Source organism: Typopeltis vanoorti, chromosome 2 (assembly GCF_054136105.1).
Source record: "Typopeltis vanoorti isolate ZY-2024b chromosome 2, IOZ_Tvanoo_1.0, whole genome shotgun sequence".
Lineage (NCBI taxonomy): Eukaryota > Metazoa > Arthropoda > Arachnida > Uropygi > Thelyphonidae > Typopeltis > Typopeltis vanoorti.
Window position 1 is genome coordinate 47,326,904 of NC_143550.1, and position 26,766 is coordinate 47,353,669.

Below are 26,766 nucleotides of genomic sequence, written 5' to 3' on the forward strand. Positions count from 1 at the left end.
ATGCCTACTCCATGTAGTATTAACAATCGACTATTTAGACTTGCTTTGAACCTCATAACGGAATAAATACAGCACATTTATTTGGAGAAACCTGTGTCATTGCACTTGACATTTCCACTGCATTCGAAGGTCTTTGCCAGGTAGTTACTTAATTTTAAGTAAACTGGGTAATCAATTAGTCAATTTTATTTCTTCATTCACCACATATAATGGGAGGATGCATTTTCTCTTCAGATTTCTATACTAATGCAGATGTGACTCGTTAGTATAGAAATATCACATTGCCTTCTTTCTTCTATACATAAATAACATTTTCTCACCCGCCTCAAAGCTTATCCATAATTTTGTGATGATAACATACTGATTCCTCCTACTCATTTGACGAATTTTGCCGTGCTTAAACATCCTGAGCTTCAAGATCTGCTACAACCAGTGCCATAACTAAACTTACTATCCTTTTCTACTCAAGGTACTGTTTTTACCTGTAGTTACTTTTCTACAAATCCCAAATCCACATAACCTTAGAACTGGCAGATTTCTCTACCAATGTAGGTGTGTCCCCAGGTTCTGTTATAACATCTATGCTCTTTCTCCCATATATGAATGACCTCTCATTGACCTCAAATCCTACACCCATAATTTTATGATGACAGCACATTCCACTCCAGTCCTTCTATTTGTCTTACAAACTTTGCAGTACTCAAACATCTTGAGCTTTCAAGTTCTTCTACAACAGTGCCCTAAACATTGATCATACTCTCTTTCCATGGAAGTGATGGCAAATTAGTCACATTCCTACCTTTTTTTTTTTTTTTTCATTAAAAAAAAAAAAGCTCTGAAGTCATCTCCCCTTAGATCTCTTGGACTGCTTTAGCTCCAGCATTTACCAACACAAACCAATACATCATCTGCAGTTTCCTCAGTTTCTAAAGCACTTAGCATCTTTTCCATTCAAGTCATATTTTCACCTGTCCAGTTACTAACTCTGTATATATCTCAAATCTTTGAACAGTACATGCACATTTTGAGTGGTTCAGTGAAAACTTCTCTGAAAATTCTTTATCTCTAAAAGAGTGCAGTTCAGCTAATTGACAGTCTGTGTCTCACAGACTCACTTCATTCCCTTGTGAGGCACAAGCAGTCTATTTCTGCATTGTGTTTTTTTTTTACTCCCCTGATTTCTACTAAGTCGTCAATATCAGCTATTAAACATATATTAATGGTTCAACTGCAAACCCAAATATACTTCTTTCATTACTGTGAAAGAAATCATTCCAGAGATCAGCTACTCCAGAATGATCTTGATAAAGCTTTCCCAAAAAGATTAAAACCTGTAGCAGTTCAAAAGAGGACATTAATAGATTCCTTTTCTCTTTCGTTCTTTAATCCCCCCCCCCACAGCACTAATTTGCTAAAGGTTCTGGGTCTGATTTATATATATAGTGCTGTATATATATATATATATATATATATATATATATATATATACAGCAAATTTCATACTAACAAGAATGTTATCTGCTTGTTATCTTAAAAACCTTTGGATCACACATCTTGATCTTCATTTAAAAAAGGAGCAAAATATACCATGCATGATTTTTGTGTTAATGTTGTTTGCATATTAAATTACTTTTAATAATATTATTCTGTGATTAAATGGTATGGTTTTCTTATTAATAACTATAAAAACAAAAAAGTGAACCCTTACCTTCATCTGTATAAGCTTTTTACCACCTTTTGTTTCTTCTGGATGATAGAACCATTTCACTTTAACCACCATTTTACCCCCCCAAGACTGCCACATAGTTTCAATACGACCAATGTAAGGTAAATGAGGCCTTCCTGTGGACAGAAAAACAGCACAATCTCCAACCTAAAGTATAATAAATGAAATAAATATTCAATGATAAAACACATCTAAACTCAACCCATGGGTAAAAACCCATTGTGGGCTAATGAAATTGTGATCAGTTCTAAAATGAACCAATAATAAACTGATTAAATCAGTAGTTATTTGCTAAAATTATCCAGGTTATTAAAATTAATTCAACAGAACATTAAAACAATAGTTATAGCCTCTGTGGCTAGTGTATCCATTCTCTAACCAACAGACTGTAGGTTCAAATCTTGCAGGGCATGGACGTTTCGTAGATGTCTGCAGGTGGTAGATGAATTTCATTGCACAGTGCGAGACCACCTTGCTGACTGGTAGCTTGAAAAATTTTGGTCTTTAGAGCAGGATTTCTAAATTATTTAACTAGTACACCCACAGTACTAATGTACTATAGATTGGCAACTTTTATTAGTCAATAGTACATTATATTATATGTGAATGGGTGGGATTCATATAAACAAAAGCTAATTGCAAAAAAAAAGGGCTTAAATGTATGTGTTTAAAAAGTAGATTGGTTTTGCATTTTGTATTTCCCAACTAAGCAAAGCAAAAAAAGAATGAAAATGAAAAGTATATGTCAAGGAATTTGACAAGGACACAGAGAAGAAACCAGTAGTCAGAGCAGAGGAAAATTCATTAGAAACTGAAAGTTCTGATGAAGCTAACCAGCCAAGCAAGCCTGCAATGGGTTTATTTTCATTGTTTCTAAAAAGAAACAATGAAATCAAAACCAAATGGATATAAATGATAAATAGGAATATTGAATATACTAACACTTCCAGGTAAAAATGAGGAGTTAGTGAATGTTAATGATGAAGAAGCTGATGACTAGTCAAAAAATGGTGTTTGTTTTTTCATCAGTGAAGTAAATGACAAGTGCAATGGAATTAGTCATCATAGGATCATGTGGAGGTATCAAAACAGAAGGAAGTTATGTCGAATTATGACAGGCAACTATCATAGACTTGGAAAATTGCTTGCAGCAGTGCAGTGGAAAAGAATTTGAAGAAAGAAGGGTTATTAGTGCATGGGAGATACTTAGGAAAAACACTGTTGACAGTGTTTTTCTTAAGTTAAAAAAAAACACTGTTGACAGCAATAACCATGATATGAATAAGCTGTGTAGTGCTGGAAAGAGCTCCAGAAAAATAAGTGCTATTTTGAGTGATGCTTGGCAATATTTCATGAATATTAGTGTTGTACTATTTATTTTTGATAATGAAGTGTCTGTATGATTCATTAGTTGAAATTGCCTTCTTTAAATATCACACAACGGTAGTACTTACAAGGTCAATCACATGGGCACTGATCGCTGTGACTAGGCAAGCACTGTGAAAATCAAGTGGCATTAATGACAGACTTTTCAAAAAATGAGTCCATGTCATGAGTATAATGTGTGTATGCATGGCAGAGTGTAAGAGATGTGTTTGCGGAGAGAGAGAGAGAATGAACGGAAGACAAGAGTAAGTATGGATTTGTAGGAAGTGCAATGTATTATTAGACCACGAGGCAATGAATGCAAAACAGACTGAAAAGATAGAAGATGGCATAAATGAAAGAAACAGAAATGGAATGAAAGCTATTGAAACTGAGTGAGCGAAAGAATGCAAGAATGTAGAGATGAAAGTTAGTGTTAAGAGATAAAAAGGAAGTATAAATTAGGAAACAGAAGTAAGGTGTGGCAGAACGAGAGGTAGCGAGACTATGGGAGTGATAGAGAGTGAAATTGTCGGAATGCAAGATTTGATGAAACAGTTATTGAAAATGAAAAATGAAATGAGGAAAATGCGAAGTGATGTTAGACTTTAGTGGAAACTAATGAAAGCATTCAAGAGAATAGAATAAAAGAAAAAAAATTAAAGGGGGTGACGAGTAATTCCAGGATAGCAGTATATGGAAATACCACAGTTCGAGGATTAGTTAATGAGAGAGTCCATAAGATCTGCTATCTACGAGAAAGAATGAGTAGGATAATTCAGACGTTGGACATGAGGAAGAACCAAGCAACAGAATTAGTAGTGATTGTGGAGACAAATGATTTAAGTGGACATAAGGAGCATGTGAGGGTGAGTATCAGGTGGTTCTTGAGAAGAGTGAAAGATAACAGCATAGTGGGAAAGTTTGTCAGTGTGCTTCTGAGGTATGACAATGATGAGTTGCGACAGAAAGCCAAAATCATGAATGGTATGCTAGCGGAGCGAGGAAGTGATTGGGCAGGTGTGTGTGTGTGTGTGTGTGTGTGTGTGAGTGACTGTGTTTGTTTACAAATGTCAAAAAGCATCAGAAATAAAGGAGATGAAATGGTTTCAGTGATTGAGTTTATTTGCCCCAAAATCATGGGAATAAGTGAAATATGGTTGAATAAAGATGATATTCTAACAGGAATAGAAATGGAAGGATACAATATATTTTGCAAGGATAGAAAGGACAAGAATGGAGGGAGAATGCTGCTGATGATAGCAGGGAATTATGTTCACATAAGATAGACACAAAAGAGGGAAATAGTGGCAATGGTTATGAGACAAGGAAAATATATTTCTCAAGTTCTTGAGAGATAACTATTTCTGGCAGCACATAAAGAAGGGTACACGAGGTTCGAGAGTTTTTAGATCTGATCATTTCATTAGAGGATGTAATTGTGAGTAGAGTTTCACACTTTCCTTCAGTTCGTGAAAATGATCACCTGGGTTGTGGCCAGCCATATGCAGACTTATGTGAGGAAAAAAGGCTGGTGATTATGACAAGCTTAGAAGACTGCTTGGAGCTATAGCATAAAACAAGGAGTTGAGCAGTAAGGAAATAAATGCTGCTTGAGAACCGACAAAGTAATACATAACAGCATTAATGTGTGAATGTATTTTGAAGGCCAAAAAGCTGAATCAAGGTAGGTGTAAAATGGATGAATGTGGAGCTTAAGCATGAAATCTAAAAAAAGAAGGTACTTTGGAGGAAGTGCAAGATGAATAATGGTAATAATCAGTTACATGAAGAGTATAAAAAACAAGCCAGGAGAGTGACGCCCTTAGTAAGGAAAACAAAAGTAGAGTATGAGCAGAAATTGGCAAATCAGGAAAAGAAAAATCCTAGAGAGTTTTTTAGATATGTGGCAAGTAGAAGTCAGAATGATCAATGTAAGTTGATGTTAATGGATGAAAATGGTAGAATGGTAACTGCTGCACAAGACATTGTTGAGGTATTCAGTGATCAATTTATGAGGATGTTTCATCCTGATCAGAGTGGAATCATGAGGAACTTAAGTGTAGAGGACATAGGATAGGGTGCCTTAATTGTGAGTGAGCAGGAGGTACTTGAGGAAATAAATAACCTTGATGTCAATAATGTGACAGTATTTGATGACATATCACCATGCAACTTAGGGAATGTTCCAGAGAACTGGCAGTAGCATTGCCATGCCTGTTTAATAAGTGTCTTACAACAGCACTGGTTCCAAGGGAGCTGAAGGAGGGTAAAATTGTTCCACTGCATAAAGGTGGTGGTGATAAAGCTGGAGCTTTGAATTGTAGCCAATCTGTATATCTGGAGTTGTGGTGAAGGTACTGCAGAGATTGGTGAGAAGTAGAATACAGAAATGGGTTTTTTAACAGCAGTATTCTCTGTAGTTATCAGCATGGGTTTGTTAAAGGGAGATCATGTTTTACTAACTTATGTACTATAACAAGGTGACAAATACCTTGGACAGGAGAGATGCATTTACATTGGTGTACTTGGAATTTGCAAAAGCTTTTGATAACCTGCCACATGACAAGCTTGTAAATAAATTGAAACAGATGGGATTGGATAACAGACTTCTGAGTTGGATCAGTTACTGGCTTTCAGATTGATATCAGAAAATTGTATATGGGTGTGCAGTATCCCAAAAGACTAAGGTCACTAGTGATGTACCATGGGGTGAGTTTTGATACCATTGTTGTTCAATTTGTATGTTAATGATATTGAGATGGGTTTAACTAGTGATTTGCAGATGATGCAAAATTGGACAGGGCAATGCAGAGTCAAGGAGAGGTATTCAAGTCCTGCTTACAAGAGAACTTTGAATAGATTGCATGAATGGGCAGGTAAGTGGAACTGTCAGTTCAATGTTGCCAAGTGTAAGGTTTTGAGATTTGGTAAGCAACAATGGGATGAAAAGTACACTTGATGATGAAACTTTAAAGGAAGTAGAGGAGATAACAGATCTAGGATTGATGGTGGACAAGGACCTGAAAAGTTGTGAAGACATCACATTGGATAATGGCAATGATGTGGAGGACTCTGACATACAGAAATAGAGAGATTATGATGCCATTGTATAAGGCCTTGATCAGGCTTCATGGATTATTGTGCAGAGATTTGGTCCCCTGGTTTTTAGAGTGATGAGGATATGTTAGAAAGGGTCCAGAGAAGATTCACAAAGGTGGTCAGTGTTCTTTGGAATGTGAGCACGAGGACAGATTGAGAGAATGTAAGTTGCAAAGCCTCATGAATAGGAGGAAGAGGGAGGGATATGATTGAGACATATGAGCTGGTCAGGGGTTGCTATCTGGTTGACATAGAAGAGATTTTCATAGAATGGGAGAAGGGTTAAAACTAGAGGCCATTGCTGGAAACTATAAGGATTGTGAACAGAGGAGTGAGGAGTAGGTTCTTTGCATGAAGAGTAGTTTTAGTGGAATGCGTTGCCTGAGTGTGTTGTGAATGTGGGTACATTAAATCAGTTTAAGGCATGATTGGACAATGTGTGCAATAGTGTGTACCTCCCACAACGAGTCTCTGACTCCATGGAGGTCAGATGATAATAATAATAATATACCTGAAGTGAAGAAGGTAAAGAAATTATGGAAGATATATAAAGAGAGAGGTGAAAATCAGTTGCATGACGAATATAAGGCTCAGGCTAGAAAGTTGACTAGTAAGAAGAGAAAAATTAGAATATGAGAAGGAGACTGGCACTGCAATCCAAGGAGATTTCCAAGGAGTTTTTTTGTTATGTGGCAAGTAGGAAGAAAAATGATAGTGGATGGATTATCTTACTGGATGGAGATAGGAATCTCTGATCAAAGCAGATGAAATAGCTGAGCTATTTAACGGTCACTTTATTACAGCGTTCCATCTGGTACAGCAAACTTTATGCCCAGAAGGACAACGATTGGTGAAATTGTTAGAAGTGAATGAACAGGAGGTCCCAAATATTGATTACACTAAAATGTCAGTAAGGCAGGTGAACTAGATGAAATTTCAGCACATGCTTTAAGGGAATGTTGTGGAATTTACTGTGATATTGATTTGGCTGTTTAATGAAAGTTCCTAGAAAGTGGAAGGAGGGTACCTTTGCATAAGGGTGGTAGTAGAATGGAGGTATCAAAGTATAGCATTGTTTTGTATTTCTTCTGTAGTTGTTAAGATTTTGGAGAAATTAGGAAGAACTTGTATACAGAATTGGGCAGATGAGGCTAATATTATTTATGTAGGCCAGTATGGATTTGTTAAAGGGTGCTTTTGTTTTAATAATCTGGGGTACCTTTTACAACAGAGTAACACGAGTAGTGGATGGCAGTAATGAATGCATTATTTTTTTTTTTTTTCTCCAAGGAATTTGACAGGAAGCCATATAAGTTGATTTTTAAGTTGCATCATATGGGTGTGGATATCAGGTTAGTTGATCGGATTGGTTATTGGCTCTCTGATAGATATCACAGCACTGTATATGGGGAAGCAGTCAGGAGTAGAAAAGTTACAAGTGGAGTTCCACAGGGTTCAGTCCTTTGACCACTGTTGTTCAATCTTTATGTCAATGATACTGTCACAGGATTACAGGAAGATTTTCAGTTGTTTGCAGGTTATGTGATGCTTGGGAGGGTTAATAATAATATTGCTGATGTTTTGGCTCTTCAAGAGGACTTGAACAAGCTAGAGAAGTGGGCAAAGGCATGGGGATGTTAGTTTATGCAACTAAATGTAAGGTTTTAAATTTTGCAATCCACAGATGGGATACTTCATACCTGTTTGGCAGGATTATACAAGGGTGGTCTGAAAAGTTCTCAGCCTCGACCGTAAATGGCAACACTGTTGGTAAGATTTTTTTTTTTTTTCTAAGTTAGTACATCTGTCATAAGCATTCATGTGAAATTGCAAGTCATTCTATCAAGTAGTTTGTTTTATACAGCTTTCTGAAACAAAAAGTGTTGTCTGTATCCCTTGAAATGGATAAAATTGGGTATCTACGGTTATAAAATTCTTTCTTACTAAATAGCTTAAGGAAATTACAATGTACAATAGAATATACATTAAAATAAATTTTAATACACTTCCAATATTTCGGCAACGTCACATTGCCATTTTCACAGGAACTTAGAAACAAGACACATGCATGCAAGCACAATACACAGTAAATGAGGACAAAGCAGGAAACTATTCTTTCTCCTAAAAGTTCTGATGGTGCCCCCTAGCAGGCAATGTAGGTATTCCAACACACTGACTAATAATGGTCAGTTTTGATGTCTCCTCCTTATTCACAAATGTCCCACTCAAAGAATGCTAATCCAAGCTAAATTTCCTCCTGATATCACAGCCCTATTTCAGTTCACAATGAACTCAGGCTATTTTGTTTGGCAAGGAAAATTCTACAAACAAATAGAGGGGACAGCCATGGGTTAACCATTCTCCCCACCCTTGGCCAACTTTTTTATGGAAACTTTTGAAGAGAAAGCCTTAAACTCTGCCCCACAAAAACCAACCATATGGCTTCGTTATATTGATGATATGTTCACTATTTGGCCACATGGCTCTGATGCACTCCTCTTCTTCCTGACACACTTAAACAACCAACACCCCAGAATCAAGTTCACCCTAGAAGAAGAAAAAAACAATTGCCTTCCCTTCTTAGACACACTAGTCACCTGCCAGCCTGATGGAACTTTGGTTTCCTCAGTTTATAGAAAACCCACCCACACAGGCAGATACATCCACTAACAATCCCCCCCCCCTCCACAACAATATGGAGTCATTAAGACACTACACAACAGGGCTAAACTTATCTGTTCAAATGACAATGCCCTAACCACAGAACTAAACCACATTCTCAACACGTTCTCAGCCAATGGCTACCCCCCCCCCAAAAAAATTGAAACCAATAATCCACAACCACCCCTTCACAACAAGGATTACTCTAAATCCATCACCATTCCCTGTATCCAAGGCACCTCGGAAAAAGTTACAAAAATCCTAAAAAAACATGACGACTTCTTGTTACAGACCATATAGAAAATTGGCATCCCTTATCTACTCCACTAAAGACCAACCTCCTCCCCTAGACATACCTGGTGTATACCAGGTCCCTTGCAGCTGTAAGCTGTCCTACTTTGGCCAAACAGGCAGGACAACTAATATCAGAATTTCAAAACACAAGGACTACATCTGGTTTCACCAATATAGCTGCTCTGGTTTTGCAGACCATGCTGTGGAAGAAAGCCACGATAATACACCGTGGTAAATTCAAATACGAAAGGCTATTCATTGAATCAGCCTCAGCCCTAAGAAACAATCTAAACCTCAACAAATTTGGTTGCATGAGACTGCCCCAAATTTGGGAAACCTACATCAGAAGACCTTCAGCCCAAACGGCCAAGAATACCTACATTGCCCGCTAGGGAGAACCATCAGGACTTTTAGGAGAAAGAATAGCTTCCTGCTTCGTCCTCATTTACTGTGTATTGTGCTTGCGTGCACGTGTCTTGTTTGTTAGTTCCTGTGAAAATGGCAACATGACATTGCCGAAATATTGCAAGTGTATTAAAATTTATTTTAATGTATATTCTGTTGTACATTGTAATTTCCTTAAGCTATTTAGTAAGCGTGTATAACCAATGTCTAAGCCTTTCCACGAGAATAAAATTCTTTGTAAAAAGAAGGTTTAACGCCAAAAGAAATTCATTCGAGGTTCATAAAAGTTTATGGGGACTCCTCTCCTTTGTTTTCGACAATTAAGAAATGGGCTGCCGAGTTTAAACGTGGACGTACCAGCCTTGAAGATGATCCACGTGAAGGACATCCAAAATGTGTAACAACACCAGAAAGCATTGATCATGTGCATGCATGATATGGTATTGGATGACCGGCAAGTCAAAGTGCGTGAAATTGCTGAGACTATACGCATTTCAAAAGAACATGTAGGATATATTTTGCATGAAGAATTGCAAATGAAAAAGCTTTGTGCAAGATGAGTGCTGCGCTTGCTCACAGCAGATCAAAAACAAACTCGCATGAAAATCTCTAAACAGTGCTTGGAGCATTTGAAGAAGAATAAAACTGATTTTGTGCGTCGATTTATTACTATGGATGAGACATGGATTCACCATTTCACACCAGAATCCAAACAGTGGACAGAAGCCGGTTGTTCAGTGCCAAAGAAGACAAAGAGTCAATTCCACCAGCAGGAAAGGTCATGGCATCGGTGTTTTGGGATACTAAAGGCATTTTGTTTATTAATTATGTTGAAGGGTAAAACAATAACTGGGGAATATTATTCCTGTCTTTTTAGCCAGACTAGACGAAAAAAATTCATGAGAAAAGACCCAGTTTGCAAAAGAAAAAAATCATCTTTCATCAGGACAATGTACCTGCCCACAAAGGTGTTTTGGCAATGCAAAAATTAAGGGATGTGTACTATGAATTATTGGAACATCCACCTATTCCCCAGATTTGGCTCCCTCTTTTCTAAGTTGGTACATCTGTCATTCATAAGCATCCATGTGAAATTGCAAGTCATTCCCAAAAGTAAAACTCTTCCTCACTGGTCAGCGTTTTTCTTCGAATCAAGAGGTAATTGCAGCTGTAGAGGTTTTCCAGATCTTACTGAGAACCACTACTGGGACAGGATAATGGTGCTGGAATAAATGTATTAGTCTTAAGGGAGATTATGTTGAAAAATAATTTTGAAATTATAAATTCGTTTTTTCATTGTTAGGCCAAGATCTTTTCAGACCACCCTCGTATTTGAAAAAGTAGAGTAAGCAATACATCTCAAGGTGATTGTGGATAAAGATTTTTATAATATAATATATATAAATATATTATAAATATTTAATATATAAATTTATCAAAATATCAGTACCAGAAGATAGTCGGATTGACAACAAAGAAAATGAAAAAATTACAAAGCATCGCGATTTGCAAATTAAAGTTGTTCCCATAATAATAGGTGCTTTAGGCGCCATCCCTAAAACATTGAAAAAACACCTAGAAGCACTCAAGTTAGATGGATTAAAAATTGGGCAGCTGCAAAAGGCCACTTTGTTCGGCACAGATTTCATTTTCAGAAAGCATTTCGAATTAGTGGAATATAACCAGCCTTTTATTGAAAACTGAAGAAGCAAAATCAAGCTTTGATGAATATATTATATATATATAAATTAATCAAGTATTTGAATAAATCCAAAAAAGATATAGCAGAAATTTCAGGAATCTCAAAAGAAGAATGGGTACAATATTATATGGTACAATTCATTCCTTAGTACCGATGAAACAGAAAATAAAAATGTAAGTATTACAGGAATAGACTTATTGGAGATGATGAAAGTGAAACAAGCTTTATCGACAACAAAAAAATAGAAAAGCAGCAGGAACAGATAGAACAACCTCAGAGTTAATTAAATATAGTGATATCTCTTTTAAAATAAAATTCCACAAGCTGCTCAATTGTCTTCAATATACCCCAGGAATGGAAAAAGGCTAAAATAGTTATCAGTTTATAAATTATATAGTTAGATTTTAAATATGACTTGCCACTATTGTTGATAGTTTGTTATTAGAGGCTGGATTAAGGAAGAGTAGTTTCATTGATGATGTATTTACACTAAAACTACTCACAAAAAAAAGATGAGAATTTAATTTTACACATTCTCACCTAGCATTCATAGATTCATTTAAAAAAAGGGAATATAATAGAAGACTGAGGCTATCCAAAACAGTTATTATATGCTAAATGCAATTAAGAGCCTATATAACAATACAGCTGCACAATCATAATTATGAATGAATACATAGCAGAAGAAATAAAAACTAATTCTCCTACCTTATTCAATACTTCAGCAAAATATATATACAGGGTGTTCGGGATAAATTTGACATATTTATAATTAATTATATTTTTCCGTAAGTTACATGTATTAACACACACTTCTCTTCATTTAAAAGTTTGGACCCTTCTTCATTCATATACAAGATGTCAGAAAGGATGGATAGCTGGAACCCACCTGAATCATGGAAGAGAATAACTTGTATCATGATGATTCGTGCCCGCCATCAAAATAAGGATATTACGACTGCTGCCCAATGCTCCCTGAATACAGTAAAAACAATCAGGCATGAACTAGAGACTTGCAATGGTGACTACGAGGATGTAGCAAGAAGAAAGATCCCTAGCAGACGATCTGATTGCGTTCGTACAGCAGAATTCCTCGCAAATCTGCAGGAACAGGTGTTGAAGAACCCTGGCATTGGAATTCGGGCTTTGTTCGTGGAGTTGCTAACTGTAGTCAAGCCCTGGATAACAAGGGTAGCCAATGGTAGGCCGTATGTATGGCAGCAGGATTCGGCCCCTTGCCACACCTCTGGGAAAAGTCAAAAATGGTTGTCTGAAAATTTCTACGACTTCACCAGTCCAAATGTTTGGCCTCCAAACTCCCCAGACCTTAACCCCATGGATTATTTTGTATGGGGCGCAGTTGAAAAAGACACCAATCGCACTTCCAGTAATACAAAAGCCCAGTTAATGGATAAAATTAAAACAGTTTTTGCGGCCCTTCCCAGGGAGACTGTAGCATCAGCTTGTTCGAGGTTCCGAAGCAGAATTGAAGCTGTGATCGATGCTAATGGTGGTTATTTTGAGTAAATCTTGTTGATAGTATTGTAATTAACTCTGCCTGTAATGTTTTTTTGTCAATTCATTAAATTTAATAGATACAAAGAAGATTTTCTTTTTCCTTACGAAACTGTCAAATTTATCCCGAACACCCTGTATATAGTGATACCCCGAAGTTACATGGTAGGTGAGACCAACGAAAAGCACGTAAGTCGAATTCGCGTAACTCGGGGTATAATTTTGCATGTAATTTATATATACAAACATACAATTGGGACCAAAGGTTTACAAAAACACCTATATTTTTTTAAGAAATATACAGTAATCATAATTGTAGTTTTTCGTACATAAAAAAAAAGAAAGTTATTTTGATGTCGAGTTTCAAAAACTCTAATAGATTCGTCTGACAGCATAATGTCTTTTTCTTGTCACACAAAATTTCTTCGTAGCAAGCCAGTGATTTTTTTATTCCTTGCCTTGTGGCTACGATTCATTCCTCATTAGAATCTATGTCCTCCAAAATCTGTAAACCTTTCTTAATTAAGCTGAGACCTTCTGTTAATTTTGCAATTGTCATGTGCTTTTCTGGTAAAACTGGATCTGAGGTTTTGGTCTCTTCGTTAGCGCTTTGCTTACACATCTCTATGAGCTCGTCGATTGTAAGCTCCTTGTTATGTGAGTCTAACAGCTTGCTGACATCATCACTGTCGACTTCTAAATCTAATTGCCTGGCAAGGTTGACAACTTCTTCTATTGCCTCAGCAACTTGATCAGTTTCTGGCAGCATTTCCATTTCACATTTAAAAAAGGATGGAGAAAGTTTTTTCCAGACACCAAGGTTTTTTGGGAAATTTCATCCCAAGAATCTCCGATAATCTTTACAGCATCTAAAACATTAAACTGTTTCCAAAACTCTTTAACAGAAAGTTGCTCATTTTGCCTCATGGCTTGCATTCAGACTTGCAAACGAATGTCACGTGTAGTATGCTTTGAATGTTTTGATAACTCCTTGGTCCATCGGTTGAAGTAAGCTGGTTGTATTTGGAGGCAAGAAATCAACTTTTACACATGGATCAAAATCAATTAAAGTTGCAGGAGGGTGACCAGGTGTATTATCAATAATGAGTATAACTTTAAACAGAATTTTTTTAAACTGCAATAATGTTCAACTTCAGGTATGAAGTGGTGACCAAACCAGTCTTCAAAAATAGAAGCTGTCACCCAAGCTTTAGAATTTGACTTCCAAATCACTGGCAAGCCAGCTTTAGATTTTTTTTTTTTTTTCAGAGGTCTTGGATTTTCAAGGCAATAAATTTAAGAGAGGTTTTAACTTGCATCACCAGCTGCATTTCCACCAAGCATTACTGTCAACCTTTCTTTGAAAGCCTTAAAGCCAGGAAACGTTTTTTCTTCACATACGACGAAAGTTCTCTTAGGGATCTTTTTCCAGAACAAGCTGGTCTCGTCTACATTAAATATGGTTTGACTGCTATAGCTACCTTCCTCGATGATAGCCTTAAGTGTCTCAGGAAAAGCAGACGAAGCCTCTTTATCAACGCTTGCCGCTTCTCCACTCTCTGTGATGCTATGCCAATTACAGCGATTTTTAAATCAGTTGAACCAGCCATTACCGGCCACGAAATTTTCTTCTTTGGCTGCTTCTCCAGCTTCTACTTTTAGCCTCTCAAAAATCAGCTTGGCTACATATCATCGTTTGATCAACTGGGCAATTTTTTATTCTCACTTGATTATCACACCATAATTTAAGCATCATTTCCATCTCACCAATAATCCCATGACATTTACGAATTATGCTTGAATTCAATGATTGGGCATTCTTTACAGCAGCGAAAATTCTTTCTTTATCTTTCATTATTGTTCTTACTGTGGATTCCTGTAGATCGAACTTCTTTGATAGCTCACAAATTTTCATTCCGCCTTCAAAATCCTTAATAATGTTGAGTTTTGTTTCCAAAGTCAATGTTTTTCTTTTCTTGCTAGCTGTAGAAGAATCGGACTTGCTTCTTTTGGACGACATTATTATTTTTTATGTGATTTTGTAGACTATAAAAATTGTATATGAATGGAGACCACACGAAACACGTCAGTGCTTGTTCACAGCATGTGCGACACTGGCGAATGTGGCCGGTGCGGAAAGATACGACTAGTAGTGAGGCGTGACGGGAATACGTACATATAAGAAACCGCGTAACTCCGGATTTGCGTAAGTCGTGGCATTACTGTATATATAATCTAATATGGAAGTGGAAATCTAGTAATCCCAGAACATCAATCAACTTACAATAAACATAATACTTTTTGCAGATGATCAATAATTATACAAAAATCAGAAGATGATCTACAGAGATTCATTTGCCATCTACAGCAGTTAACTAATGAATACAACTTACAAATCTCATTAAAGAAAACTAAAATTATGGCATTCTGGAGTAAATATCCCATACGATCAAAAATAGTATTCGAAAACCAAACTCCAGAAGAAGTTGCACATTTTCAAGCAATCTGTGGTACTATAAGATGAACAACAAAAGTCAAAACAAGGAAGGAAATATAATTAAAGTTTTATTAAGTCATGGCAGTACCAACAATACTATATTGATCAGAAAGTTGGATAGACAGAGAAAAAAAGATCAAAGTAGAATACAAGCAGCTGAAATGAAATTTCTTAGAGCAGTTAAAGAATGTACAAGAATGGATAGAATACAAAATGATGAAATCAGAAAGAAATTACAAACACAAGCAATAAATGAAAAAATAAAAACACACAAAATGAATTGTGTGTGCATGGGGGGGTCATATACAAAGAATGGAGGAGGGAAGGCTACCGAAAGAAGTAAAAAGATAATCTGAAGCGAATAAGAAGCCCTAGAAAGAGAATGAAAATATAGTCCTTAGGATGTGATGCCAAAACAGACTTTTAGCCTATATTTTGAAATAAGAATAAGGATAGAAGCAGTAGCTATAGTATTCAATACTAAATATGAGAATAATCTTGAATGGTAGAAAATATCAAGTACAGTGATTGGGCAAATATCAGAACAGTGCGACTTGTTTGTACCTGTGGTCCAACAGAAGATTCTACTACGGATGAGTGAAGGAATTTTTCACGGTATTAGAGAAGGCAACTGACACAAAGGAAAAGGTGGTGTCCTTGTTCAGGACATGGACCAATTATTACTAACACCATCTTCCAACATGAAAATGTGCACAAATTCACATGGAAAGAAGAAATAAGAAAAGTCTTATTGACTATGTTATTGTTGACAGTGACGCACTTTTGCACTGGTTCAAGGTGAAAGAGTATACAGAAGATTTGAAATTGGAAGTGATCACCATTTAGTGTTGAATAGGATAAAATTCCTTGTATCATAGATGGGATTTGAACCTATGTCTTTTCCTTATTGAAAAAAAAAGTGTAAGAAAGTATTAAAACGAATCAAAGTTGAACAGCTTTCAGTGATGAACTGTAGACTCAAATACACTAACATAATTCATGAAAAATGAAAACAAGAACCAAACCTTGGAGATTCCGTGGCAAACCTGCATTGATTCAACTAGAGAGGTATGTGGTGAAGGTGTCTGCAAGGATAGAAAAATCAGTTAAAATCTCTTATTCCTCATCTATATTGATCACATTATGAAGGAAGGTGATATTAAATCTTATATCAAAATTGGAGATGTTAATCTCAGCTGTTTTCTTTATGCAGATAATTTTGTACTTCTAAATAAATCCAGTAAATATCTGTCTGGTTCATGATTATATTGAACTGCTTTAATAAATTTGGTATGAAAATCAGCAATAAAAACAGGTTGAAATAGTGAAAACATTAGCTGCATCCCTAATGAAGAACCCATAGAACAGGTTAAAGATTTAAGCTATTTAGGCACAATTTTTCATGAAGATGGCAAACTAAATATGAAGATATACAGCAGAATTAGCAAAGCTAGAAAATCAAGTGAATAAATTTATATGAAATAAGAGAGAAATTAGTCAAAACACTAAACTAGCCATATACAAGACCATATTCAAACCAATTTCAACTTATGGATCTAAAAGCTGGGTTAGAACTAAAACACTTGATCAAAGACTGGAGACCACAGATATGAGATTTCTGAGAAGATTAGGGAAGCGAACAGATGGTAATATCATTATTAAAAATTAAGATATTCAGAAAGAACTTGACATTGTTAACATTCAGAAACGTGTTAGCAGAGCTAATTTCAGATGGTATGACTACTTAAACAGGAGAGGAAAGGTTAGCAAAACAAGTTTCTTTGCAGGATGGCATGAAAAAGTCCCAGAGGAAGACCTACATCCAGATGGATTGATACAGTAAAAAGTGCAGACAGAAATATAAGATCTGATAATATTGGAGTCTTGATAGTTAACAAATCAATTTGATGTTGATGATGATATATAAAGGTAGTTCAAGAAAGGAGCATGTGTGGTAACTACAGGATATCCACTGAGTTCAGAAAATGCAAGAGTAAAATTATTATCAACAGACCTCCACAGAGTCAAGAGACTCATCGTGGGCGGTCCCACTCTCGCATGCACAGCTCGTTGTACCTTGACTTAAATGACAAATCAACCACTGACCATGTACTCACCACACTCTCAGACAGTGCATTCAAATCACACACCAATCTCCATGCAAAAAATCTACTCCTTACCCCTTTACTCACATCCATCTTATACAGCTTCCAGAGATGGCATCTCATTCTCGCCCTAACTCCAGATATTCTATGAAAAATGTCATCTGTGTTAATCTGGTAATTATTCCCTTATCGACTTATACATCTTGATCATGTCTCCTCTCTTCCTTCTATCCACTAGGCTCTGTAATTTGTATTCCCTCAATCTGCTCATATCCCATATTCCAGAGATTAGAAACCAACTTAGTCGATCATCTTTAGACCCTCTCCAACATCTCATCATCCTTTCGAAAACCTGGCTACCAAATCTGTACACAGTAATCCATATGCAGTTTGATTAAAGCCTTGTACAATGGAATCAAAACATCCTTACTTCTACATGTCAGTGTTCTCCACATCATTCCCATAATCCACTGTGTTGTCTTCACAATTTTAGCAAAATATCCATGAAATTTCATGTCTTTATCTACCACAACCCCCAAATCCTTCATCTCCTCCAAAGTATCTCTACCAATCCTATACTCTGCATCCCATCGTTGCTTCCCAAAAACCTTACACTTTGTAACATTAAACTGACATCCCCCACATACTCTCTATTCAGTAAGTCAATTTAGGTCCTCTTGCAAAGAGGACCTAAATTGCTCTACTCTACTTTTCATAACTCTCTCCAACTTTGCATCATCTGCAAACAACTGTATATCACATTTTAAGCCCTTCTCAATATCATTTATATATAAATTAAACAACAATGGTCTTAAAATTGATTTGAATAGGCTGGAGTTGCGGGCATGGGAAAATGGGTGTCATTCCATTGTCAGTAAATGTAAAGTCATTCACTTCGGCATGATTATATATTATTATTACAGGCGACTCCAGGGAGTCCTTAGACTCATCGAGGGAGGCCCTAAACAACATGTCCACACAACTATTCGACATTCTCATAGTATCTATCATACCTTGCCTTGAACTCATTCACTGTCATAGCACCCACAACAGACTCTGGCTGCTTATTCCACTCATTTATTACTCTAAAAGTAAAGAACGCAGCTCTAACACCCTTGCTAACCACACTCTTGCCCAGCTTCCATAGATGTCCCCTAGTTCTCCCACCACCAGTCCTGATCTCAAAAACATCCTCTGAATTAATCCTATAGAAACCCTTCAGCAATTTGAATGTCTCAATCATATCTCCCCTTTTCTGCCTATCAACCAATTTCTGCGACCCACAAATCTTCAACCTGTTTTCATAAGGTTCATTCCATAGACCTGCTATCATCTTGGTCACTCGCCTCTTGATCTTCTCCACCTCCTCCCCATCAAGAAGAAACCTAGGTGACCAAATCTGAGCACAGTAGCCGAGATGGGGTCTTATCAAGGCTCGGTACACAGGAACAATAACTTGCTTGTCTCTGCTCGTCAAAGTATTTTTCAGCAACCAAGTGATTTGATGAGCTGATTTAGTCACTTTTTGCAATGTGTCCCTTAAACTTCATCTCCCTATCCACCAACACTCCCAAGTCCCTAGCCTCATCAATCTCCTGGAGTACAGTTCCACCAATGTGGTATACTGCTGCTAATCTTTTCACCCCAAAATGTATAACCTTACATTTTGTCACATTAAATTGACATCCATTCTCCTTAGCCCAGAACTCCAATCTATCCAAATCATCCTGCAAGATTTTGACATCTTCTGCATTCACTATTGCCCTACCCAACTTTGCATCATCAGCGAACAAATGAATCGTTCCTCTTAGATCCTTCCCTATATCGTTAATGAACAAATTAAATAGCAATGGTCCAAGAACAGAACCCTGCGGCACACCACTAGTCACAGGCCGTCTTTTGGATTCTACTCCTGAATAAACTACTCTCTGATATCTCTCTATCAACCATCCACCTATCCATCTCACCAACCCTATATCCATTCCCATATGTTTCAGTTTACGGATTAGAATTCCATGTGGTATCCTGTCAAAGGCCTTAGCCAGGTCCAGCAGTATCACTGTAAACCCATTACCCTTATCCAGTTCAGCCATCACTGTGTTATAAAACTTGAGCAAGTTACTGAGGCATGATCTACCCTTCACAAAGCCATGCTGTCCCCCATACAGTATCTCATTTTCATCAATCCATTGCATTTTTCCCTTGACTACTTTCTCCAAGACCTTGACAATGACTCCTGATATGCTGATTGGTTGGTAATTTGTAACATTAGTCTTGGATCCTCCTTTATGCAGTGGAACTATTTTCCCCTCTTTCCACACCTTCGGGACTAAACCAGACCCGAGACTCATATTAAACAACATGGTCAAGGGCACTGATAATTCTTTAGCCGCTTCACGTAAGACCCGTGCCGGTACACCATCCAATCCCACAGATGTATTCACATTAAGGTTCTGTAATCGACTATTCACCTCCACTTCATTCATCACAATTCCCGTATGGTTCCTTCATTCTTTCAGTGTCACCACCTGGATGATATACTCTTACAAAGTGCTCACTCAGTAATTCCACTATATCGACTGATTCAGCGACCTCCTTACCATTGGCATTCCTTAAAATCATTCTGTTGTGTACAGCTTTTTTTTTACTTGCAGCATATTTAAAGAACTGTTTGGGATTCTCTTTAGCTTGCATAGCTTTTGCTTTTGCTTTTCTGCTTTTGCTTTTCTTACCACACTCGTTACCCTTCTGGCCTGCGCTTTATCCAATGTCATATTATATTGGTGGGATTAGGCTAGAAGAAACTGATGAGGCTAGGGATCTTGGAGTGTTAATAGATATGAAGTTGAAGTTTAGGGGCCATGTGGCAAAGATTACAAATACAACTCAAAAGATAATTGCAATGCTGAAACAAACATTCACATGTAAAGATAAGGATGTTATTTTGCCTCTTTACAAGGCCTTGATAAGGCCTCACTTGGACTATTGTGTGCAGGCCTGGTCTCCTGGTTTCCGTTGTGATTCTGATATATTGAAGAGAGTATAAAGGTGAGTGTTAAAAATGATATCAGGATTGTGGAATACTGATTATGAAGACAGATTGAGAATTTGTAGACTGCAGACACTAGCAAACAGGAGAAAGAGGGGGTGATATCATTGAGACTTACAAACTTCTGAAAGGGTCATACAGGATTTCAATTTATGGAGGGGTATGAAAAGGATGAGAGGGCATCCTTGGAAGCTGAGAATGAAGGCCGCCAAGAAGGATGTGAGGGCTAGATTTTTCTCTCAGAGGGTGGTGCATGTTTGGAATGGATGGCCATTGAATGTTGTGAGTACAATCCGTGTGAATGAATTCAAGAATAAGTATGATAGCTGGTGTGTGTGTTATGTGGCCTCCCTCGATGAGTCTCTGACTCCCTGGAGGTCTCTCTTAATAATAATAATAAAAACAGACCCTGGGCATGCAAGTGACTTTCCTCTTCTGGGATATCACTCCCTCCATACACAAGCTGTTGATACCTACCAGACAGTCAGAATCCAATCCAAAGTGCTAATATACTATCTAACCCCATCTGTACTAATTTAACTACATGAGCTAATCTATCAAAAGCCTTTGCAAAATCTAAATATACTACTGTATATGCATCCTCTTTCTCCAATGTATTCATTAATAAGTAAGCAGATTTCTAAAACATGATCTTCCTTTAGCAAACCCATGCCGTCCATTAAAGAGAATTCTACTGCTGTTCACTCAGTTCTGAATTCTTGTTCTCACTAGCTTCTCCAACACCTAGACCACAACTCCAGACAAGCAGATTGGCCTATAATTTGAAGCCTCAGTCTTACTACCTCCTTTATGAAGCAGAACAATTTTGATATCTTTCCATTCCTTTGGGACCTGGGCTAATCTAAGACATGTTGAAAATGTGCATTGTTAACTCCCTGGAACATTCTCTCAGGACATGCGGTGCATATATAAAGTCCTGTGGCCTTGTTGATATCAAGTTTCCTCAATTCATCATATACCTACCTATATGTTCATTACATTTTCAAATAATAATTCACATTAATTAAAAATCACATTTTCACAATTTATTTATTGTACTTTTTTTTTTTTTTTCAGATTAATGATTTGACCCATGGCTTTAGAGAAGCAACTTGAGATTATCCTTTAATATAGCAGAGAAGTGTGGTCCCAGAGAACACTGGCTAATGAGGGGCCAAGTACTCATAGCATGATTTGCAAGCTCATCTACAGTTTGCATATCATGTTGTGAGTAATTGGCCCTTGAAATGCATGTCTGATGAGATAGTGGATTAAAATTATCACAAGCCATCAAATCAACCACGAAATAAACTGAAATTAAAACATATATTTGGCATATGAGCTTTGATGTGGGAGTATTAAAATGTACCACACACATTAGACATTTTGAGAGAGCTAAAGTTCCATCTTTACAAATCCCAATTACTGCAGCATATGACATAGGATGATCAGGACTGAAGGGCCAAAATTTGCCAATGGTTTCTGATCAGATTTTGCAGACAGGCTCACTTACCATACTTTAGATAATTGGTTCAATTAGCTAAAATTCAATTATCTAAGTTCATTTCACTCCCCTAAATTTAAAGCTAGGGGTCCAATCATTAATCTAAAAAAATACAATATTAAAGTTTGCAAAATGTCAATCGTTATTATTTTCAGATTAATGATTGCATTTAGCGGTAACATCATCCACCATTTGATAAGATGTGTGATGTTGGCCCACATATGGCTAATGAGATGGTGGATGATATTCCTGATAAAATTATTGCAAACAAGCCCCCTCCCAAAAAAGTCTATGTGGTACATGAAACTTGAACTGGGGATACCAAAAGCATACATGACATGTTGAAGGAGCAAAAGTTTCATAGTTACAAATTACAGTTACTGCAGCATGTCACAGAGAATGATCCACACCAGTGAGAAGAAAAGTGTCAATGTTTCTGAGCAGGATTGACAAGTGCAACTCCATCAGCAAATTCAAGATTGGCACAATCAATATAAGAGGAATCAGTGGAGAAGGTTGACATGTCAACTTGTTTTCTTTCTTTCTTTCTTTTTTTTTTTTTTTTTTGTTAATATGCAATGTGAAATTTCCCTTGATGTAATAATGTAACATCTTGAGAAGGAAGCTCAGCAGAAACATTGCATTTCTGATGTTTTTTTTTTATTATTATTTTTATGCTTTCTGTTTGCGTTAAATGGCCAGGTTAGCTCTTGAAGGCTCTTAGACAGCTAATCAAACTATTTAAAGTCAGTGAAATGGACCAATCACCAACCCCTCCCCACCAAAAAAAAGTGAAAAAACAATACCAGGAATGCAAGCATCAAGAACCACACACTTCTTGTCTGCAGCCCTTGGGAACTGACATAATCTACATTTCCCTTCACCACATAAAAATAACACCTGCTTGCTAACTCAAAAAACACACTACATTATACAACTGAAACAATGAGCCACATGCTCCCCCCCCCCTCAAAAAATACCTTTTTCCATCCTCCAAATACACACACACACACCTGCCCCACCTCAAAAAAACACACTAACATATGACACCATCTCATCTCATCTTCCTTTTATGCTCTTTTACCTTGCGGTGTCAAGGGTTTATTAATCATCGGACCTCAAACTGTTCACAGGATAAGGTGGTCAGCTCTACACCCTAGTTTATCCTATGTCCTGTAGTGTTTGAGTTGAGTTCTCAAAGCCGGTTTGCCTGCTTTGTGGGATGAAAAACCCTACTGTCCATGCCCAAGACTGGCTAACTTGGCTATGGCTGAGGAAGATCCTTCAGTTCCTCACATCACCGACAGAAATCGAACCTAGGACACTCCTTCCCCAGGTTGCAAAGCGCATAGCCACTAGGCTAACCGTGCAGACAAAGAAGGAAAATTTCTTTGACCAATTAAGTATTAAGTATTTTTCAAAGTAAAATTTGTTACCATTTTAGGATTAGGTTCCAATAAAAATATGAAATATAAATGCTGCTTAATTAGATAAAATTTGTCATCATAAAAATAAAGTCAAATATAAAGAAATAAATAAAGTCATCATAAAAATAAAAATTTGCCATAGGATTGTTTTTCTATTATTCTGTATGGAAGTGAATTTGTTTCTAGTCTTCTGTGTAGTGAAACATTGGTCAGCCAATTACATCACTTTAATAGCATCTCCAAAGTAAAACCATAGGTCACATGGTTTTACTTATGTCATGGCTCTCAAAGAGCATGCTACATCATATAGTTACACCTCAACTTTAGCAAATGAATCTCCATTCCATTCATCTTCCTCATTAGAATAACTCATATTCACATAAACCAAGTGTTCAAATGCTGAACTTTATCCTCTACACACTTCATTAACTCTAATAATTCTAACTGTAATTCTAATTTTTCTTATAACCCACATTTATTATCATCATTATTTTTGTTTCCTCTCAGCTACACTGTTCACTTTCATCAAATGCTATCAACACTTCTCCCACATTCTTATTATTTTCATGAATCTGCATTTCAAGTTCTTAATGAAAAAAAAAAAATAAAACCAACACACATATATTTATATATATATATAATTCTGGCAGATATGTGTAGGCCTGTGAAAATGGCATTTGCATGCACAACATTAAAGCCGCCCAAAGAAAAATTTTCTAAGTTCGATTCTAGTCACATACGAGAGGAGCTTTTTCCATGCCTTTCTCTGGTGAGTTCTTGAGTTAGTCGATTTCTAGCATGGGAAAAAAGCAGATTTCTTCTCAATGAAATTTGAGTTTTTCATCCTGTCAACTCAAGAAAATTGACTATAGAACCCACATGATTTCAGGCAGTAATATATTGCATTAGGGTTAGGGAACATTAGATTACAGCACTTGTCTCCTGTGATCTTTCACCAACTGCTGTTTAAAATTAATGGTAGCTACGTGCAAGATATCTCTAATCGACTAACTGCCCCTCAGTCTCCAAAAGTTAGAAAGGACTAAAATGGCTTTGCCTACTCCCTATGGGGAAATAAAAGACTTGAGCAGATTTATTTATATACTTATGGCATGATTTAGAGAATAGACAGATGAGAGTAGTCTCACATTTGAATAAATGTGAATGAAGTGAATATGTAGTTAGCAAGAGAGCAAAGGATAATAGCTCTTTCTCTCAAAGAGTGATACAAATAACAATGGAACATCATCTCCAGGTAATAGTTCATTAATAGTTTAAGTTCAGTGATTTTTTAATTCCTGATAATGTCATCAACAGAGATTATAAAATTTTTTAGTATTTTGATACTCATTTGCTATTGTCTGTTTTAATTAATTCTTACATCATTCTAAGGATATGTGTGTATAAAAGTTTAGTTCAAGGTATACCTAAAGTCTAGTTTCATATACCTATACCTAAAGTCTAGTTTCGTGTTATTACTAAAGGTTTTTCATATGTCACACAGCCCACCAAATTTGAAATCATCAAATTTGGTAGGCTGTATTAAAAATTCTTCAATACAGCGAAGAGAAAATGTAATACAATAATTAAAATTTGACATGATTCAAGTTATGCATAAAACAACTAATACAAATCTGAAATTCTCATGAGATTTATTACTACACTCGAAAAGGATATTTGTGTTGAGAATTTTTTGAAAATAATAAACATCAATGCCCTTAGATAAAAGATTACATATTTTTAATTAATGAAATTTCATTTACCTTTATTGTTTCTTTGCCACGGGTTATAGATTTGTAGTATTCCTTTTTTGCTTTTCCTTTTGTCCCTGGCCGACGAAAGCTTTTTCCTGACCAACGCCAAAGCTGTCTCACTGGTAAGAATGCTAGATTAAACATAATTGTTTTGCTTAATAAATAAACTTGAAATGTGTTCTGACTTTAAAAAAATATAACATACTGAACACTTTGACTGCGGACTATGAGATAATTCAGAGTTTTCCACCTAAACCAAGGAGCAAACTACAAATATCTTGCATTTGTTGTACTGAACTTTGTTACTGACTATAAGATAGCAGATGCAGGTATTTCAAAAGGGGGCAATGAGAAGCTTGACACACTAAGTATAGAGAAATCTAAAATACTTTTTAAGCAAATAAATGAGGGTACATGTGCCTGGCTCCCACTGAAGAGACCTCAATAAAGGTCGAAACTAGTCTGGGTAGCGGCCCTTCCCTTAATGCATAACATTAGACATATCTGCAAGGAGATGTGTTTTGCATTATGGGAGATACTGAGTTAGGAGTGTTGGTAGCTTGCTCCACCTTTGCAAAGAGTCATCCTGGTGTTGCACCACCTTACCCCAGTCCTGAAGATACTTTCAGGCGCAAACTTTGTTTGCTCACACTTGGATAAAGGATTAAACTAAATTTATTAAATGAGGGTACACAACAGACTTGTAAATTAATAAAATTAATGCAGAAATTGCAACATAGGACATACTAGCAGGCTTTTGGAGTTTGCATGTTTATATTACTATTTTAAAGTTGCTACATCAATGTGGGACAGGAGTGAAGCTTAACAGGAGTGAGCAGCATCAGGTTTATATTCACATCAGCATGCATTTATCATAAGTTGCTTATCTTATCTTATCTTTTCTTTTTTATTTTATTTTATTTAATTTTTTATGGGTGTAAACAAATTTTTCTTGGAGCTCACATGCCAACTAAGAGATAATTTTGTTTATTTATTTTTTTTAATAAAAAAAAAACAATTTGTAGCTAGTTACAGAGCGAAAAATGTATATATTGTAAATATGTAAAAATTGTAAAATATAAATATGTAAAAATGTATATATTCTAAACACCTGGCAGGCCTCCTCAAACCTCACATCCATAATTCAGACACTTACAGGGTGTTCGGGATAAATTTGACAGTTTCGTAAGGAAAAAGAAAATCTTCTTTGTATCTATTAAATTTAATGAATTGACAAAAAAACATTACAGGCAGAGTTAATTACAATACTATCAACAAGATTTACTCAAAATAACCACCATTATCATCGATCACAGCTTCAATTCTGCTTCGGAGCCTCGAACAAGCTGATGCTACAGTCTCCCTGGGAAGGGCCGCAAAAACTGTTTTAATTTTATCCATTAACTGGGCTTTTGTATTACTGGAAGTGCGATTGGTGTCTTTTTCAACTGCGCCCCATACAAAATAATCCATGGGGTTAAGGTCTGGGGAGTTTGGAGGCCAAACATTTGGACTGGTGAAGTCGTAGAAATTTTCAGACAACCATTTTTGACTTTTCCCAGAGGTGTGGCAAGGGGCCGAATCCTGCTGCCATACATACGGCCTACCATTGGCTACCCTTGTTATCCAGGGCTTGACTACAGTTAGCAACTCCACGAAC

The 26,766-nt window shown here is 36.6% G+C and overlaps 1 protein-coding gene across 2 annotated transcripts in view; it reads right to left on the minus strand.

Moving 5' to 3' along the window:
- Window positions 1-26,766, minus strand: part of LOC150108985 (uncharacterized) — a 275,662-nt gene that overhangs the window by 22,900 nt on the left and 225,996 nt on the right. For both annotated transcript variants that reach the window (XM_090411204.1, XM_090411197.1), the window contains 2 exons: window positions 25,116-25,237; window positions 1,709-1,873 (listed from right to left, as the gene is read on the minus strand). In XM_090411204.1, the coding sequence (XP_090267330.1) occupies window positions 1,709-1,873; window positions 25,116-25,237 (287 nt within the window). The remainder of the gene's footprint in view (window positions 1-1,708; window positions 1,874-25,115; window positions 25,238-26,766) is intronic.